Source organism: Pseudopipra pipra, chromosome 24 (genome assembly GCF_036250125.1).
Source record: "Pseudopipra pipra isolate bDixPip1 chromosome 24, bDixPip1.hap1, whole genome shotgun sequence".
In the NCBI taxonomy this organism is placed as follows: domain Eukaryota; kingdom Metazoa; phylum Chordata; class Aves; order Passeriformes; family Pipridae; genus Pseudopipra; species Pseudopipra pipra.
This window is the reverse complement of record NC_087572.1, coordinates 5,363,831-5,382,063: the sequence shown is the minus strand read 5'-3', so window position 1 is coordinate 5,382,063 and position 18,233 is coordinate 5,363,831. Positions and strand designations below refer to the sequence as shown.

The following is an 18,233-nucleotide window of genomic DNA, read 5'->3' as shown; positions in this document are numbered from 1 at the left end:
AAATCAAATAAACTACCCGGGTTTTAACCACTCATGCTTCATCCACAGCAGGACTCTTTCCCTCCCCTTCTCATTATACTGGTATAAATGTAATTATCCCAGGTATAATTAACAGAAACCGTGTTTCCAAGTGTCAGCAAGCAGCCTGGGTGTGTGCTGCAAGCTGCAGCAGTGTAGCTGTTATCTCTGGCTCACAGCAGAGGGTCAGCACTGCTTGGGGACCCCTGTGCTACCCCCAGCACAAGGAGGGACAGGGAGGGACAGCTCAGGTGCCAGTGTGACAACACAGCACCCCAACACTGGCCAGCAGGAGCAGGCAGGGACATGCCAGCCCTCCTGCTGGGCTCTGCAGTGAACACACGATTTGGGAAAGAGCTCCTGAATCTCTCACACTTCACAGCAAAAATATTTGTCATCCAAGAGCCATCACTGGTGCCTCGTATCAGCCCAGGGTGCTCAGGAGATGGGTGGAACCAAAGGAGAAGGGTGTCTGGACAGATTTATTTGGTCTGGTGCCAACAGGACACAGTTTCACTCTTCACATCTCCACTACAGTGAGAGGTTGGCCTTGCACACACCATGGACATTTTGGGGACATGGCACAGGCCACCACAGAATCCTGGAGACTTAAGGTTGGAGAAGCCCTCCAAGACCATAGAGTCCAACTGTTAACCCAGGAGTGCCGTGTTCACCACTAACCCTTGTCTCCAAGTGTCACATCCACACATCTTTTGAACACTCCCAGGGATGGTGACTCCACCACTGTCCCAGGCAGCCTCTTCCAAGGGCTGACCACCCTTTTGGGGAAGAATTTTTCCCAATATCTAACCTGACCCCCCTGGCACAGCCTGAGGCCGTTCCCTCTCCTCCTGTCCCTTGTTCCCTGGGAGCAGAGCCCGACTCCCCCCTGGCTCCCCCCTCCTGTCAGGGAGTTGCAGAGCCAGAAGGTCCCCCCTGAGCCTCCTTTTCTCCAGGCTGAGCCCCCCCAGCTCCCTCAGCTGTTCCATGGCACTGCAGAGCCAGGTCTGGGGCTTCTGCCAGGCTGGCTGTGTCATTCCTTGTGCCAGGGCAGTGCAGCTGGGCAGAGTGAGCTGCACTCTGCCAGGGACAGTGGCCAGGAGAACCTGCTGAAGTTCCTATTCCAGGGAAGAGCCTGGAGGCAGCCAGGCCTCGCTAACAGGAGCTACTTGTCACACAGGATCCACCCCACAGCCACCTGTGGGGTGCTCAGGGCTGTGTGGCAGCAGGGCAGGGCAGTCCCTGCCAAGTGCCACAGACCTTTGCTGGCACCACACTGAGGAGCTGAGCCCAGCAGAGCTGAGTTTATCACAGCCAGGTTTTGCCAGGTCACATAAGCCACACCAGTGATGGCTGAAGAAACCTTTGTGTGGCTGTACAAGGCTTGGCTTAAGAACCACCATCAACAGGGAAAACCTTTGCTCAGTGCTCGTCCTGTTGGTCTCCTGTCATGCCCAGCCTGGGTACTCAGCACCAAACACATAAGCTGTGTTCCCTCAGGTTTTTGGAGGTTGGCTGGAGCAAAGTCCTGTTTCCCAAGGAGCCCTGTAGGGCTGAGGTCCTGCTTCCCAATGAGCCCAGGCTGGGCTGAAGTCCTGCTTCCCAAGGAGCCCTGTACGGGCTGAGGTCCTTCTTCCCAAGGAGCCCTGTACGGGCTGAGGTCCTGCTTCCCAACCAGTCCTGTCTGGGCTGAGTTCCTCCTTCCCCACAAGCTCTGGCTGGGCTGCACATGGAAAAGGGAATGTGGTTGTGGATACACCCATCACCCTGGCAAGCCCTTCGGGGAGAAAATGGATGCAAGCCACGCACGGTCTCAGATGGATCCAGCTTCACTCGTGTTTTAATGACAGATAAACCGGGCTTGAAGTAACTTCTTGTACATGAAACCGTAACTCAGAAAAGCTCGGACTAAGGGGACATTTCGGTCCCACGGGCTGCGGGTCCCATCCCCTGATCGGGGGAGCCCTTTGAAGCGCCGCAGCCGCCGCCTGTTCGCTCCCCGTGCATGCGAGGGCATGTCCCGAGCTCCTTCCCTGCGCCGGCACTTCCCATCCCGCTTTCCCTGCGTGGCCAAGAGGGAGAGGGAAAATATTCCATCAAAGCATCTAAACCCCCCCCAAACCCCACGGGAGCCCAAGAGCCCAAGGCAGGAGGGGCACAAAGGCGCTCCCCCCCGAGCTGCCCCTTTAACATGGAGGAGCCGGGGCAGAACTACCGCTCCCGGCGGCCAGCGCCGGCTCTGATGCCCGGGCTGCGCGCCCAGCGCCGCACGCCGGGGGCTGTAGTTCCTCGGCGGCCCCGGCTTTGTGGGGAGCGGGAGGTGAAACCCCCCCAGCACTGTGTTTGGCTGCCTGTTGGGAAGGTGGAGGACGAGGCGGTGCCGCGCTCGGTGCCCCCGGTGCGGGTCATCGCTGCTGGGGCCGTGGTGGTGGCAGAGCCCGAGGGGCTGGGGGTGCCCCAGGCTGGGGGGGCTCCGAGTGCCCAGGGTGGTGCTCAGGGTGCACAAACTGGAGGACTCGAGGTGCCCGGGCTGGGGAGCTCAAGGTGCACAAGGCGGGGGGGGGGGGGGGGGATTAGGGGTCCCCAGGCTGCAGCAGTGGGGCTGGGGGGGCTCAAGGTGCCCAGGCTGGGTGGCTTGGGGTGCCCAAGCAGGGGGGCCCCCAGTTACTCAGGCTGGGGATTCAGGGTGCAGAGGCTGGGGAGGGTGTAGGGCGACCAGGCTGTGGCTGGGGAGGCTCAGGGTGCCCATGTTGGGGGGCTTGGGTTGGAGGGGCTCAGGGTGAGCAGATGGGGGGGCTCAGGGTACCCAAGCTGGGGAGCTCAAGGTGCACAAGCAATGGGGGGCTCAGGGTGACAAACCTTGTGGGGTGTTTGGGTTTGGGGGGCCCAGAGAGGCTCAGAATGTCTAGACCGGGGGGGCTCAAGGTGAGCAGACCGGGGGGCTTGGGGTGCCCAGGCTTGGGGGTTCAGGGTGCATAGGTGGTGGGGGCTCAGGGTGCTCATGCTGTGTGGACTCGGGCTGAGCAGACTGGGGGGTTCAGGGTGCCCAGGCTGGAGGATTAGGGGTGCCCAGACTGAAGGGCTGGGGAGCTCAGGAGGAGCAGACGAGGGGACTCAGGGTACCCAAGGTGGGGGCTCAGTGTGCCCATGGTGGGGGGGCTCAGACTGTCCATGCTGGGGGGAGCTCGGGCTGGAGGGGCTCAGGGTGCCCAGGCCGGGGGTCTCAGGGTGTCCAGATTGGGGGTCTCAGGGTGCCCAGACCGGGGGTCTCAGGGTGTCCAGATTGGGGGTCTCAGGGTGCCCAGGCCGGGGGTCTCAGGGTGCCCAGACCGGGGGTCTCAGGGTGCCCAGGCCGGGGGTCTCAGGGTGCCCAGGCCGGGGGTCTCAGGGTGCCCAGGCCGGGGGGCTCCATGCCTGCGAGCTCTGGTGCGGGGAAAGCGGGGCCGAACGCGGGGCTGTGCCCGCACCCGGGGCCGGTGAAAGGAGCCCCACTGGGGGTCTGACCCGAGCCGCGGGCCGGGGGGGCCGATCCCGGCCCGCCCCATCCCACCATTCCCACCCCTCCCGTCCCGTGCCGGCGGCGCCCGGAGCGGCCTCGCCTTCCCGTGGTGCAGCGCGGCCGCGGCCCCGCCGCGCCCGCCATGTTGTCGGAGTGATCGCGGCCGGGGCAGAGGCTGCGGCAGCGGCCGGGGGGGGCCCGCCATCCGTCTGCATCCGAGCGCTCCGCCCGTGAGTACCGCCCGGGGCCCGGCCCCGCCGCGCCGCGGAGCCCCCCGCACCCGCCCCTGCCCCGATATTGGCCGGGGGAGCGCCGCCGAGGGCCCCCGGGCCGCCCCGAAACGGGCGAAGCGGCGGCGGGGGCGCTCCCGCCCCGGCTCCGCGCCGGGGCCGCGGCCTGGGCCCATTGTTACCCCCGGAGCCCCCCCGGGCGCGCCGGGGAGGGGGACGGGGGGCACGGGCCGGGGGGGCAGAGGGTCCATCGCGCCCCTCGCCCGCAGCCCCCCGGGCCCGGCTCCCCCTGATCCCGCGGGGCTCTCCCGGAGCCGGGGGGGATCTCCCGGCTCTCCCGGCGGGGCTCAGTCCCGGGGGTCTCCCCGTCCTCAATCCTCGGGGGGCTCCTCTCTGCCCGCTTTGTTGCTCACCGGGGGTGCTGGGGGTGGTTGGGTCCCACCCCCCCTGGTTTTTTGGGGGGATTTCGGCGGCTCTTGGGTGTCCCTGGGAAAGGAGGGGGGGTGTGGGTGCAGGAGAAGGCACACGATCCTTTCGGATGACCCTGGCGGGGGGGGGTTGTGTGGCTTTGGGTTTTGTTTTGTTTTGGGTTTTTTGGTTTTGTTGTTGTTATTATTATTTGGGGGTTTTTTGTTTTTGCCTTTTTTTTTTTTTCATTTCCCCCCCTTGTTTTTATCTTGTGCTCGCACACAACAACAGCGCTCGGCCCTTGTGAGCTGAAAACTTGGGATTTTATTAAGAGTCTCTCTCTCTCTCTCGCCCCGACCTGAGAAACGCTCTGATTTATTTGTTTTGTTTTGTTTGTTGTTTTCTTTGGTCAATGTTTAATAACTTTGTGCGGAGCAGAGATTTTTATTAGGCAGATCACGAGTAAGGAATTTCCTTTATGAAGGGGGAGGCGGGATAAGGGGATCCATGGATCCTCCTGTATTTTAACGCTGATTTAGGGAATCTCCTGGGTCAGGGATTCGCTGCTGCGTCTCCCCAGGTTTTCAGGGAAACACAAGGATAACGTTAAAAGTTCTGGTAGGCCAAAGCCACACAGCCCTCAAACAATGGCTCTGCTTTCATTTTCAGGGCAGCTTTCAAAAAAAACCAAACCCACCCAACCCAAAAACTCTTCTGCTTTGGGGTTGAACTTTTTGAAACAGGCGGTTTACACTGTCTTAATTTTGTAATAATCTGGGATTTTGAGAGGAATATGGAAAAAGAGCTGTGAGGATCCCTCAGTGTGGAGTAAAGCTCCTTTATTTGGTGTTGCTGCCACTGGTGCTTAAAACTTGCTGGGAGATTTCTCCAAAGTTTTTGTTGCTTGTGGAATGTCCCATAATCTGGAGTATTTTGCCTCTAAGGATAACGTGGATCAGTTTATTTACACACCGGGGTTTTATCCAGGGAAGAGGAAAATCGCCTCCTTTGAGTGTTGTGGGAGCCTGGAAGCCTTTGTTTGTAAATTCCTGATTCTCCCCAGCAAATGCTTTACCTGGGAAAAGTTTATCACCTGTTTTTAAGGGGGGATCCGGGAATCCCAGAGGCTCTGGAGGCAGCCGTGGGTTCAGAGTGGATCTCGAGGTGAGCGCACACGTTTCTGGGGCTCCGTGTGTGCTTTTGAATGACAGGATTCAGCTGTCCCGCTGCCTCGAACGCGGCATTCCCATAAAAACACGGCTTGGAACTAAACTTGAACTACCCACAATGCTCCCTTCCCCTTTGCTCCCTTTCAAAATGTCGCCTTTGCCAAGTTTTTCCTCTCGTGTTTGGAGCTGCGGCCGAAAGAGGAAGTGTCTGGGAGCAGCAGGGGCTTCTGGGGACCCCCTTAATTCCATCCACTGAGATTTTCTAGAGCCTCAAATCCCCCACCCCCCTAATTTTTGTTAGTAATGATCTGGGAGCAAATTAACCCAGAAATGAGTTAGTGCCTTTCCTTGCAGCCTTTCGAGGGAGCAAAGGCTGTGGTTGTGCAGACTTGCAACTTTGTACCTTGTGGTTTTCCCCCCTGGAAACGGGCTCGTCACAATATACTGGGAATATTTTTTAATGGATTCATAGTATCTGTCTATATTTGTTTTTTTTTAAAACACTGGCCTGATATAACTTGTAACTTCCTTTCAAGGGGCTGCTTAGATTTCACTGTCTGCAGTTAATACACACCCCAGCTTAGTGATACATGAATTTCTTACCAGTAGTTACTTCATTTTTTTTTTGTTCTTATCTAGTGCTTCGTTTGATGTTACTGAAGGATTTTTGATACTGTTTACAAAAGGGAAACTAAGGGGAAAATGGCATTAAATCGAATTGTATCCTTAACATCAGTGAAGATTTAGCAATACTGTGTTTTCACAGTGTTTTTTCAAGTATTTGGGGAAGGTGGTGATTTCCAGGCTCTTTGGGAGCCGGGGGAGTTAGTCCTGTTGAATGTTCTTGCTGTTTAAGTTGTGAGTGTATAAAAAGCCCTGCAGAGTGGCCTCGGGGGCTGTGTGTGGGGCAACAAATCACGTTGTGGGTGCAATTAAAAAACATCTGATCTCTGCAGTTTTCAGAGTCGTTTTCTTCTGAATATTAACCCTGCTTTCAGTTAGTGGGACAAACCTCACGGAGTTTGATCAGAGATAGGGCTCGAGTTTTTTATTTTCGTGTCAACTTTCTCTCCCCACCGGCAGAAAACTGTTCTTGGAAGTTCCTTGTAGGAGTTGCTGTTGTTCAGAACTGCTGTGATGAGCAGGGAGGGAACTTTGAGGACCTCAGAGCTGCTCTCAGGAGCCACCAAGGTACAGCAGTAAAGGGTCCTGGGGCTGGTGTGCAGCTGTGCTGGGAGGCCCTAAGGCCTAAACACCCCCCACCACTCCAGTTCCATCCTTAGAACTCTTGCATTTATGTGCTGGAAGTCATATAAACTTTTTAGTAAAGACCAACCAGGACTGTCCCATGCCTTTAAATATAAATTTGCTTTATGTCTGAGGGTTATATAATAGGGAAAACACTTTGCTGTTCACACCTGTAGTACCTTTATTGCTCTGATAGCACTGGCTTAAAATACCAAACAAAATTCTGTGGGTTTGTGCTGCTGGGATGTTGCCAAAATGTCTGGGGAATAGGAAATGTCTGCCTCGTTTGCTGGTTGTCCTGGGTTGTTTTGGGTGTATTTTATTTATTTATTGAGGTGCTTTATTGGGGTATTCGGTGCATTGGGCCCTGAGAATGTATTGGAGGGGTTTTATGAGTCCTGTTTTGCCCTGGTGCCATCAGCAGTGGAACTGGCACTGCTGGTTGTGCCAGCTCTGGAAGGTTCTCCCGAGATCCCGGGCACCAGGGGTTACCTGCCCTTTTTCCAGGGAATCTCCTAAAACGTGCCAGTGTGTTATGTCTCATGACCACAGCCAGCTTCTGAGTTAGCAGGAAGAGAGCACATTGTGTTGGGGACTCCTTACTGTACAAGCAGAATTCCAGGATTTTAGGTTTACATTGGGGAAAAAAAAGCAACTCCCGAGTGTTGCTTTGCTGCTTTGCCTGACTGAGGGAACACATCGGGATACAGTGGGATGCAGTGGGGCTGTGTGTTTGTATTGATTGAGGATCTGCCCTCATTTGTCCGGTGTAAACAGGCACTGCTGGTGTCATTTGTGTTCCACTGGGGTTTTTGGGAGCTTTTTTCCTGCAGTTTTCTGTGGCAGCACTCCAGTGAGTGTGTTGTCCACCACTGAAATTCCCATTCTGATGTCAGCTTGATGGGCACCTTGCACAAGTCTTGTGTGTCCTGATAACCCTGTGCAGCACTGAGTGTGGGATTTCTGGCTAATATGCATTTTTAGGTGCTGTTTCAGCTGCTGGGTTAATGGAGCAAATGAGTGTTAAAAGGAGTCAGAGGAGACCGAGGGGAGACCTCAGTGCAGTTCCAACTGCCTGGGCAGGGGCAGAGGAGGGGCAGGGACTGAGCTCTGCTCTGGGGGAGCAGGGACAGCACCCAGGGAACGGCTGGAGCTGTGTCAGGGCAGGCTCAGGGTGGATCTCAGGCAAAGGTTCTTCCCCCAGAGGCTGGTTGGGCACTGCCCAGGCTCCCCAGGGCAGTGGGCACAGCCCCAAGGCTGCCAGAGCTGCAGGAGGGTTTGGCTGATCCTCTGGGGCACAGGGGGTGACTCTTGGGGCTGGGCCTGTGCAGGGCTGAGGGTTGGACTCCATGATCCTTGGGGGTCCCTTCCAACTTGGCATATTCTGGGATTCTCAGATTTGCCACCGTGATGTTCCCTGCCAGTCACAAGATGGGTGTTATTTTAAATGTAAAGACTGTAGGGATTTATTCAACATGTGAGAAGCTGCAAGGATTTCATGTTTTCTTTTCCATCTCCCTTTCCCACCGTCTCTCCCCGCTCCAGGTGCTGGTGGAATGAGCGTAGCGTGTGTTTTGAAGAGAAAAGCAGTTCTGTGGCAGGACTCGTTCAGCCCCCACCTGAAGCAGCACACTCAAGATACAGCTAATCCCAACATGCCTGTTGTACTGACATCTGGAACAGGGTCCCAGGCTCAGCCACAGCCAGCTGCAAACCAGGCCCTCGCAGCAGGGACACACTCCAGTCCCGTTCCGGGCTCCATAGGGGTGGCAGGCCGCTCCCAGGACGACGCCATGGTGGATTATTTCTTCCAGAGGCAGCACGGGGAGCAGCTCGGGGGAGGAGGGAGCGGCGGCGGCTACAACAACAGCAAACACCGCTGGCCCACCGGGGACAACATCCACGCAGAGCACCAGGTACAGCACCAGCTCAGGGGCTGCAAGCTCCCCTTGCACCCAGACTTGTTAGAGAGGCTTTTAAAGACACTTTTAAAGCTGGGTCCGGTTCTGGTGTGGTCGGAGTGGCGACGGACGGTCGTGCTTTTTGTGGTGCCTCGGTAGCTCTGAGCTGAAAGGTGTCTGCTCTCGAGGGTGTTGAAATCCTGGTCTGCTCTCTGTGACAGTCAAAGGCATGTTTACAAAAGTCATCGGGCCCTTTATTGATTTCTGTGTTTTTTTTCTGATGTGTGAACCAGCATGGCCGTGGCTGCTGCTGCTGCTTTTCAAATCTGTTGCTGTAGTTAAATAATTCTTATGTAATGGTATTACAAAACTGCCAATGCATGTAGGTTGGGCTTTTACACTTCCCAATATTGGAAAACACAGTGGTGGAAGTTACTGGTGATGTGTTTTCCTGGGTTCCTTTGCTTTGGGGTTTTCTGGTTGTAATTGGGAGGGGAAGGTGCTGATGGTGTGCTAAGCTGAGCTGGGAAGAGAACAGCTTTAAGAATGGCACAAAACAGTGGTTTTACAAATGCAGTGAGTTCTCAGAGCCACTTAAAGGGTGGTGGGCCAAGATGTGTCTGTAGTAGTGTTTACTAGAAGTCCTTTCAGTGCTTGCATTGTGAGTTGAGCTGGAGTTAAATGAGTGTATGACTCACTCCTCTTGCTGTCTGTGACCTGTAACTCACTCATCAAAGACAGGGATGTGCTTCCTCTCTGAGAGGCAGCAGAACCCGAGTGTAAGCACATTTTAAAAAAGAATGATCCCCACAAATATTGCCAGGGCAGCAGACACAGAGCTTTTGCAACCTTTCTGAACATCTACCCCTTGTTTTTCAAATCAAAGCAGCCAAGCCCTTGCTCCTCTGCTGTGCCTCCCCGGGGGATGTGTTGCCAACCAGACCATTGAAAAGTAAACATTGCAGGGAATTTTGCAACCTCACTGAAGTCACTGCGTACATCAGCAAAGAAATAAACCCAAGTGCCCTGTTAATTTGTTCTGGAAGAAAAAAAAAATCACATAAAATACTACAATAGGAACGAAGCAGCTAGAAAAATATTGTTGTTCCTTTATGTGGAAACATAGTACTTTGGATATCACTTCCAAGGAAATAACTCCATTGAAACTGTAATTTTTGTTTACTATCCAAGTTTTCAGTCACTCCATGTAAAACTTGTTTCAAGAGACATCAGTGCAAGAGATCTTAACGTGCCTTAAGTTGTGTAAGAAACAATAAGCAACAATTTCTTGCTGCAGGGCTGGAACTTGTAGGTCTTTCAAATCAAAGCTGTCCTGCAGTCTGGGGTGAGGATGCCTGGGCAGGGACTGCTCTTGTTTGGGCATTTTGGGGAAAGGTGACTTCATGAATGAAAATGATGTCATAATTCTCAATCCTCTTTTCCTCCAGCTCGCGCTTTCATCTTCCTTTCACTGAAAACCCCTGAAAGCAAAGACAGCAAAACTCACTGGAGATAAGGGGGGTGAGGGCGGGACACTCCAAGCTTGCACTCATTAAAAGCTCTGCTGGTATTTGAACTTGTATTTGTTTAATAATGAAAAGACTTAAACAGACTCAAACAGAAGAATCCTGCCTGTAGATGTGTTGTCAGTGTTTTGTTGCTCAGCTTGGTTTTTCTTCAGTAACTTCCTGAATGAAATGATAGTTATAAATACATCACTTAATGAAAGGAAACTCATTAGCTTATCTAGTTTAAATGAACTTCTGAAATGCAGTGCATGTACCTTTTGGAGGCAGGACACTTGTGAGAAGGTTGTATGGGCAGAACACACCTGCAGGAGGGAGCTCCCAAGGTTCTGGGGGATGCTTTCAGTGTTTCCTCCAGGGTGTTCTGTGAGCTGAGCTCAGGAAATACCCCCCCCAACAGATTTAATGGGGCTTTATCTGTTCTGCTTCCTGGTGCTTTTTGGTGTTTATCACATGGTCCTGGTGGTTTGCATTCAGTGTTCATCTCTGAACCAGCCCTTGGGTTTGATGTCTGCAGAGTGAGCTCTGAGGTGGGGCACTCAGCCTGTCCTGCTGTGATACCCTGTGCTCCAGTGACTGCTGGGCACTTTGAGCTGGCTTGTTGTTCCATCCCTTCCTGGGGCCTCTCTTTCCATGGTTCCCTGGCTGCCTTGGGGTTTTACTCAACTGTAGGATATATGTAATCTTAATACTGCCATACCTTTTGACTTTTTGGCCACCTCTACATCTGCTTCTTAAATTAATAATTCCATGGAGCAAGGGCTGATCTTATGCATGCAAAGTGATTTAATTCAGTTTGGGCTTAGCTGGGGTAGAATTGAATTTGTCCTGTAAGAACAGAAGTGGAAGGAAGTGCTGGGACATGCAGGGAGGGAGGAGGTGAATCATGGATGGCTCTGCTGAGTCTCAGTTTCTTATGGATACACTTCTATTCCTGTACTTTTTATTTTAGACTTTCAAAGATAGTGCAGCGAGGGCCCAGCCTGGAAGACTGGTTAGGAAACTCAGTAGCTAAAAGATAATGGGAAGTCAGAAAAGAATAATTAGAGGCTAATATGGGTTAATGTCTACCTGGAGCTTGGGAGGTGGTAATTAAAGGTAGAGGGATTTGAATTGTTGAATCCCAGTTTCTCCTTTGTTGCACATGCAGACAGCCATCTCTGTCTGTTGGTGATAATACTCCAGTGAGTTTTCCCAAATGATAGCTTTTCATGGGGTTCCTAAACCCCAGGAGTGCTGTGAGTCAGGACTCAGCCACGTTATCCTTGTTTTTCATGTTTTTGTTGTGCCAGCTGTTCTTCCTGGTCACTTCTCATCCCGTGGAACTGAGCCATGAGTGGCTTTAGCAGGGATGAACTTCAGGAGAAGTTTATCTCCTCCCAAGGAAGTAGGTGGTGTCCTCTCCTTAGGAAAATGCTGGTTCTTTTTGTGTTTTACCTAGAAATTCTCATTTCCTGTTGCATTTTCCCCTTTTCCATAAGGTGTGCAGGGCCAAGTTTTTATATAAAATTAAGCAGTTAAAGATGCTCCTGTCATTTTACACATTTAGGTATCAAAGGGTCACCAGCCCCAGCAAATATTATAAACTCCAAATAAATAGCAAATATCATAAATAGTAAATATTATAAATTAGATATAGCCAAATAGCAAATATTATGAATTCCTCTTTGTCCCTTCAGACACTGAAATGATGGTGGAATCAGCCTTTTTTCTCTTTTCCTAGCCCGGATTCTCAGAGCTCCTAAGCCACATCCCAGCTGTCTGCAGCTCCAAATCCTCAATCACCACATTTTACATGGAAGACACTTCCACCAGCCAGATCCTGACTGCTAAATGTACCCTTCTCTTTTTATCCCAAAAAGCAGCAGGATGAGGTTGAGTGTCAGGGTCCAGCAGTAATTTTAATATTAAAATGAAGAGGTTGAGTGTGTCATTCACTGCCAGTGCCTGATTGCTGTAGGGCAGACAGTTCCCCTGGCTGCTCTGGGGTGTTTTTATGCTCTTTATCCAGGAAAAAACACGGATAGAGATCAGAACATCACGTAGGTAGAGGCACAGGATGGCTCCAGGTGAGTAATGGCCTGGGTTGGGTTTGTCTTGGCCATGAAAGGTTGCACAGATCCTACAACCCCCAACAGCTCCTGGGGGGAGCAAAACCACAGTTGAGATATTCAGCTGGGCCAAGTTATCAACACTGAGCAGGTTTTTTAGGAAAATTGGCTGGGCTTTCTTGGATGGGGTCTCCTGTGGCTTGTGTGTTCTTGAACTGGAGTGAAGGCAGAGTTCCTGTGGTGGTGGTCCCTCTGGAATTGCAGTGAATGGATATACTTAGACTGTCTGGATTGCAGTTCGGGTAGTGTGGGAGTTGCTCAGTGGAAGCAAATGATTTCAGGCATTTGCTTTCTCTGAGAGCATGTTTAATTAATAACTGGAGACAATGGAACTCTGCAGGGATCGCCTTGTTGAATGTGGGGAATTTTTCACATGTAGTTGGTGAAGAATAGTGAGAGCAACAGGGCTGGGACTGGGGTTTATGCTCAGTGTTTTGCCTTTTGGCAATATGACCGTGCAAGTTCTTCACTGGGAGCTTGAATTCAAGTGGAGGCAGAAGGTGATTCTCCTGGCAGGTTCCCTCTGGAGCACAGCTACTCAAAATGCTGCTCCCTGCTCTGAGAGCATCTGCATTTGGGGTGTTTGACAATGTTGGGGGTCTCTTGGCAGGCACCATGACCAGGGTTTGCCTTAAAGTTGTGGCAAGGTCCTCTAAAAAGGTCCTGGAAGCCCTGGTGTTCGTTCTTCCAAAGGGAGATCCTCTTCAAGTGACAGTGAACTCTTGAGGACAGAGGTTTCACCCCATCCCTGGAAGTGTCCAAGGCCAGGTTGGACAGGGCTTGGACCAACCTGGGTTAGTGGAAGGTGTCCCTGCCCATGGCAGGGGGTGGAAAGGGATGATCTTTTAGTTTCCCTCCCAACCCAAACCATTCCATGATTTCTGATCTGTGGAAAGAGCATTTGAGGGCTGCTGTGCTCTGAATACTCGGGTTTGTTGTCTGAGCTGGAGTTGAAGCCATGGAGTGAGTCCCTTGTCACATACACCGTGTGACAGCACATGTGGCTCGGCTCTCGAAGATGGCTTCTGGTGAAATGTTTCATTTCTGATGCATGTTTGATTAAATCTGTTGAATTTTCCTGGGAAACTTCCTTGTATCCCGGTGAACTGGTCAGGGCTTTCCTTCTGCTGACCCTGAAGCCGATACTAACTCGATACCCAGGTAATTTAGGACATAATTCCTTGCTGAAATAAAATGTCTGGTTTGGCTGATTTGTTTCACAGAGATTTCTCCGTAGTAAAGGGGTGTCTTGGGAGGGGAATTGGAACATTTAATTTAGTTTTCTGCTTTATATTGCCTTTTGAACATTCTTCCCAAGGTAGAAGGAGCACAAGTAGATTGGTTTAGCTGAACATTTAAGGTTGTGTGTTGTAAAATCCCCCTGATGTACAGGGGAGACAAAGCACCCTAAATGTTCAGAAAGTTACCTCAGGAATCTAATATTGCTCCAGATCCACAGGTTTTACTGTCCCTGACAGGCAGTGGCAGGATGCTGGTTCTAGTTGGGATTGCCCAAGTGCCCTGGTGTGCTGGCTCTGGGATTTCTCCCGTGGTCTGTCACCATTATAGTCTGCTCAGGAAGAGCAAAGACACTTTCACACTACTGAATTTACAAATTTCAAGAAGCCTTCCAAGTATTTCAGTTGATATTTTGTGCCCAAGCGTGCTTTGAGTAGAGGTTTATTAGAGAACTTGTCCTGCTTGTTTTCTTCCTCCCTCTCCCCAGCTTTCCCCTTAGTGTAGTTTGTGGTTTGCTGAGTTGCTGTGACCTCTCTGTCCATCTGCAGAGCAGGTCGTGATTCATTTTTGTAAACTTTCGGTGAGATCTGACCCACCCAATCCATCCTCCCAAACTGCCACAAGTCATTCCTGCTGCTGGGGAATCTCCCTGTCCACAAGCTGTTCCAGAGCACTGACTCTGCTGTTGCCTGGCTCTAAAAACTTGCTCTTAGGTGTGTCTGAGACAATTTTAGGCTGTTTTCTCTGATCTTGCCGTGAACAAACTTGCCTTTGTGCAGTGCCATGTGATGTGAGTGATCTGCTCCCAGCTCTCCTGTTACCCCTGCCTCTGCTAAGGATAACTTTTATTCCAGGGCAGTTGTTTTTATTGGGAACATCTGGATGTGTGATTTGCCCTGTGCAGAAGTTTTGCTTCAGACTTTGTGGGGTGAAACTTGACTGTTCCTAAAGCCTCGCTGGCAGCAGTTGGTGTGGCACAGGGCCACTCACATCTGCTCCTGGCAGAGCTTGGCACTGCAATTAGACAGTGCTGTGTCCCTTCTTTATACCTTTTTCCCTCTGAATTTAAACCTTGGAGGGTCAGAGTGGGAGTGAAAGGAAGAGCCCTGCTGGGTGGACATAAACCCAATCTTAGTGTAGCCCTGAGTGCTTGCACAGCACCACTGATCCAGACACACACCTGGGATGCTGAGCACAATTTTCCCCAGGCATTGCCAGCTCCAGAGGGGCAACATTAAGACTATTTCATCTGTCACTTAATATTTTTTAATTTTGCACCCCAACAATATGTGCTGAGCCATCACAGGGTAACCTAAATTCCACGTTAATGAAGCTCTTCCCTGGGTGAATAAAATCCGAGGCAAAACATAATTAGCTAACGAAGGAGAGCCCCTCTGAAAGGCTGCTTTTCTTGCAGTTATTTCTGTCCCCTGAATCATTAATCATCTTGGCCCAGTGCCAGGTACAGCATTAGCCAATCTGCCATTTCAATAGCTTTTTGCTTCCAGTGCTAATGGTAGTAGCAATTCTGACGATGGATCCTTTACTACAAAAATAGTAGTTAAACCACCTAATCCTGTCTAATACTTGTGACTTCACATTCTTTCTTTACCCACTATTGTTGTAGGAGAGGGCTAAAAATAGGGCTGTAATCAGTTGGTGGAACAACATATTTGAACCCCGGGTCTGGTTGTTGGTGGCAAACCTGGTGTTGGAGTGTGTGATGCTTTTCTTACTGTCAGCTGGGAAATACATTCCCCCTCTCCTGTATCCTGTAAATGTGTGTATGAATGCACTGAGAGCTGATATTTTCTAAATAACCTGCTGTGTGAGCTGTTCAAACAAGACCAGCTCAGGCAGCCTCCCCCAGCTGAGGAGGAGGCATTTGTTTCCATCTGAAATTTGTAAACCTTTAGTTGATTTAAAAAGCTTTAACAATTTGTGAGTGTATAAATCCAGTGCTACAAAGCATTTAGGCTCCTCAACCAGCTGTATTTTTTTGTTTGTTTGTTTTCTACTCTCCATTCTAATGGATGGTTTTTGTTCTCACTGCCTCAATTCTGGTGTTACAGTAATGCTGAATTTTTTTTAAGGAATATCTTACTAAAAATAATGTTTGGTTGTGCTTTTTTGGATTATTTTTTATGGGCAAATTGGGAAAGACTTAAAATGGGTAGGCCTGAAGGATGGGAATGTTACCTGACGTCAGCCTTTTCACACTTAGAGAGTGCACATGAGTTATAAATAAACATTCAAGTAATAATCACACTTTTGGAGGTGTACCTGGAATGTACCTGTGCAAACAGGGAGAACTTGGAATCTCTCATCTCTTCTCAGGGAAACAAAATGCTGCTCATCTTCGAGGCCAGGTTGGACAGGGTTTGGAGCAACCTGGTCCAGTGGAAGGTGTCCCTGCCCATGGGAGGAGCTGGAACTGGATGAGCTTTAAAGTCCCTTCCAACTCAAACAGTTCTGGGATTCTGGTGTAGGAGCTGGGAAGTCATAACGTTTGTCCTGACGAGTGTAAGTGTAACATGATTTCCCACATTATTCTGCAGAAGAGAAAAGCAAAACAAGTGGTCCCTCAGCAGGGTGGGCCCACCGAGCTTGTGCAGAGCTGAAATCCTTGGAGGATCCCTCCAGGCTCCCTTGCCACAACTCTAAGGCAAACCCTGGTGGTGGTGCCTGCCAGGAGCCCCCAGCATTGTCAAACATCCCCCATCCAGGCTGCCCAGGAGCAGCAGAGGCTGAGGAGTGAGCCCTTCCCGTGGCTTTGTGGTCCCAGCACCCAGCCCTGGCTGTGCCTTTGTTTGCTGGGCTGGTGGATAAGTTCAAGGTGCTTCGCCCAGAATTCCCTAGGGAGGAATCCCTGGGATCCCCTGGAGCTGGTTTGCTTGGCTGGCAGGACTGAGGGCAGCACTGGGCCCTGTAATTTACTGCAGATCAAAGAAATATTGAAATCAGCCATTTACATGTTCCAGCTTCAGAAATCCCTGGCTTTGCAGGGCCCATCCTGCCTCAGTGGGAGCAGATGCCTCCTGGGCAGAAAGGGAACTGGGGGACAGGGGTGGTGGGAGAACAAGTGCTGGGGGCAGGATAGATCCTAAGGAAGTGCTGGGAAAGGGGAAAGGTGGCCTTTAAAATGGGGAGTGGGGAATGGGAACCTGGAAAGGTGGGGCTGGCAGGAGCAACCTTCTAGCTTGCTTTGGTTTCCCTCTTTAACATCATTGGCTTAATAGAAATAGATAATTAAACCCTCTTCAGTCACTGTTACCCCTAACAAATGCAGATATTTGATATGTTTAATGTCCAGCTTCAAAAATTAAAATAAAAAATCATGAACCTTCATGGTGCACTTTTACAGACAATTTTGCTTTAGATCATCACTAGGATATTTCTCAGCTGGTTATTTTTTAGCTTCTTTTTCTCCAAAGGACTTTCTAGTTAGTTTTTGAATTATTTTTTTTTTTCCTCCTGTGTGTCTGATTGTTGTATTTCTTTGTTTAATTCCACTTGAGTTTCTCTTCCTGGGGAAACATCAGCTGTATAAGGAGGAAGAAAAAAAATCCTTGGGGGTTAAGAGTGGAATTTTTTGCCTTGGCTGGTTTTGCTGCGTGTCTGTGTAGGTGAATATAAATTCTCCATAAATGAGGATTCCTTAATATATGAAGCTGCTGTACAATCCCCTGAGATACCTGCAGCCCATGAAATGGGATACAGTCTTGCGCTTGGAATTTATATGTAAAGGTCATATTAGCAACCATATTTGCTTAATATAAGGGGCAGTATTACCACTGATTGTTGACATTAATATTTACTTAAAATTACAATTCAGCTGCTTTGCTGGTTGGGAGGGGGGAAAAAAAACCCACTTGGATTATTCTAGAATAAAAAAGACACTGCTGGAAATCCCAAGGTAAATTTACTGTTGCTCTCCTGCTAATTTGTGAGGTCCTTCACATCCCTGTTTAGTAATCGGAAGGACAGTTTGGGGCCCCAGCTGCTGTTAATTTAACTGACTGCAGAATTCCTTCTGACAAGTGCCATTTAGCCCCCTGGGCCTGCTTGTTTGCTGGCTTAAAATTAACTGGGCTTTGCAGCACCAGCCGTGCCCGGGCTCCTCTCGGGTGCCTGGGTTTGGTGCTGCAGGTTTCTGGGAATCATGGAATCACAGGCTGGTTTGGGTGGGAAGGGACCTTGAAGCTCATCCAGTTCCACCCCTGCCATGGGCAGGGACACCTTCCACTGTCCCAGGGATGGGGCAGCCACAGCTTCTCTGGGCAGCCTGTACCAGGGCCTCAATTCCCTCACAGGGAAGAATTCCTTCCCAGTATCCCATCTATCCCTGCCCTCTGGCAGTGGGAAGCCATTCCCTGTGTCCTGTCCCTCCATCCCTTGGAAATAGTCTCTCTCCATCTTTCTTGGCAGCTCCCTTCAGGTACTGGAAGGCCAGATTTGGTCACCCAGAAGCCTTTTTCTTCTCCAGGCTGAACAATCCCAAATCCCCCAGCCTTTCCTCCCAGGAGAGCTGCTCCATCCCTCTGATCATCTTAGTAGCCTCTTCTGGATTTGCTCCAACAGGTTGATGTCCTTCCTGTGCTGGAATCCTTCTGGGATGCAGGGGAAGGCATGACTATTTTCTAACCATGGGACACGTGGCACAGCTTTTCCAGCTGCCACCCTGAACACAGAGAGGAAATAGTGGGATTTGCAGTTCTCACAGGAAAGAATCTGTCCCTGATATCCCATCTATCCCTGCCCTCTGGCAGTGGGAAGCCATTCCCCTTTGCTGTCCCTTCATCCCTTGTCCCCAGTCCCTCTCCAGCTCTCCTGGTGCCCCTTTAGGCCCTGCCAGGGGCTCTCAGCTCTCCCTGGAGCCTTCTC

The 18,233-nt window shown here is 50.9% G+C and overlaps 1 protein-coding gene across 8 annotated transcripts in view; it reads left to right on the top strand.

The window, feature by feature from the left end:
• The first annotated feature begins 3,617 nt into the window (after window positions 1-3,617).
• The window catches only part of PUM1 (pumilio RNA binding family member 1), an 81,807-nt gene continuing 67,191 nt past the window's right edge, over window positions 3,618-18,233 (top strand). For 6 of the 8 annotated variants that reach the window (XM_064635268.1, XM_064635274.1, XM_064635271.1 and 3 more), the window contains exons 1-2: window positions 3,619-3,747; window positions 8,118-8,488. In XM_064635268.1, the coding sequence (XP_064491338.1) occupies window positions 8,129-8,488 (360 nt within the window). In that variant the 5' untranslated portion in view covers window positions 3,619-3,747; window positions 8,118-8,128. Of the gene's footprint in view, window positions 3,748-6,388; window positions 6,516-8,117; window positions 8,489-18,233 lie in introns of those variants that run through there. The other 2 variants (XM_064635275.1, XM_064635267.1) reach the window with 2 other exon arrangements.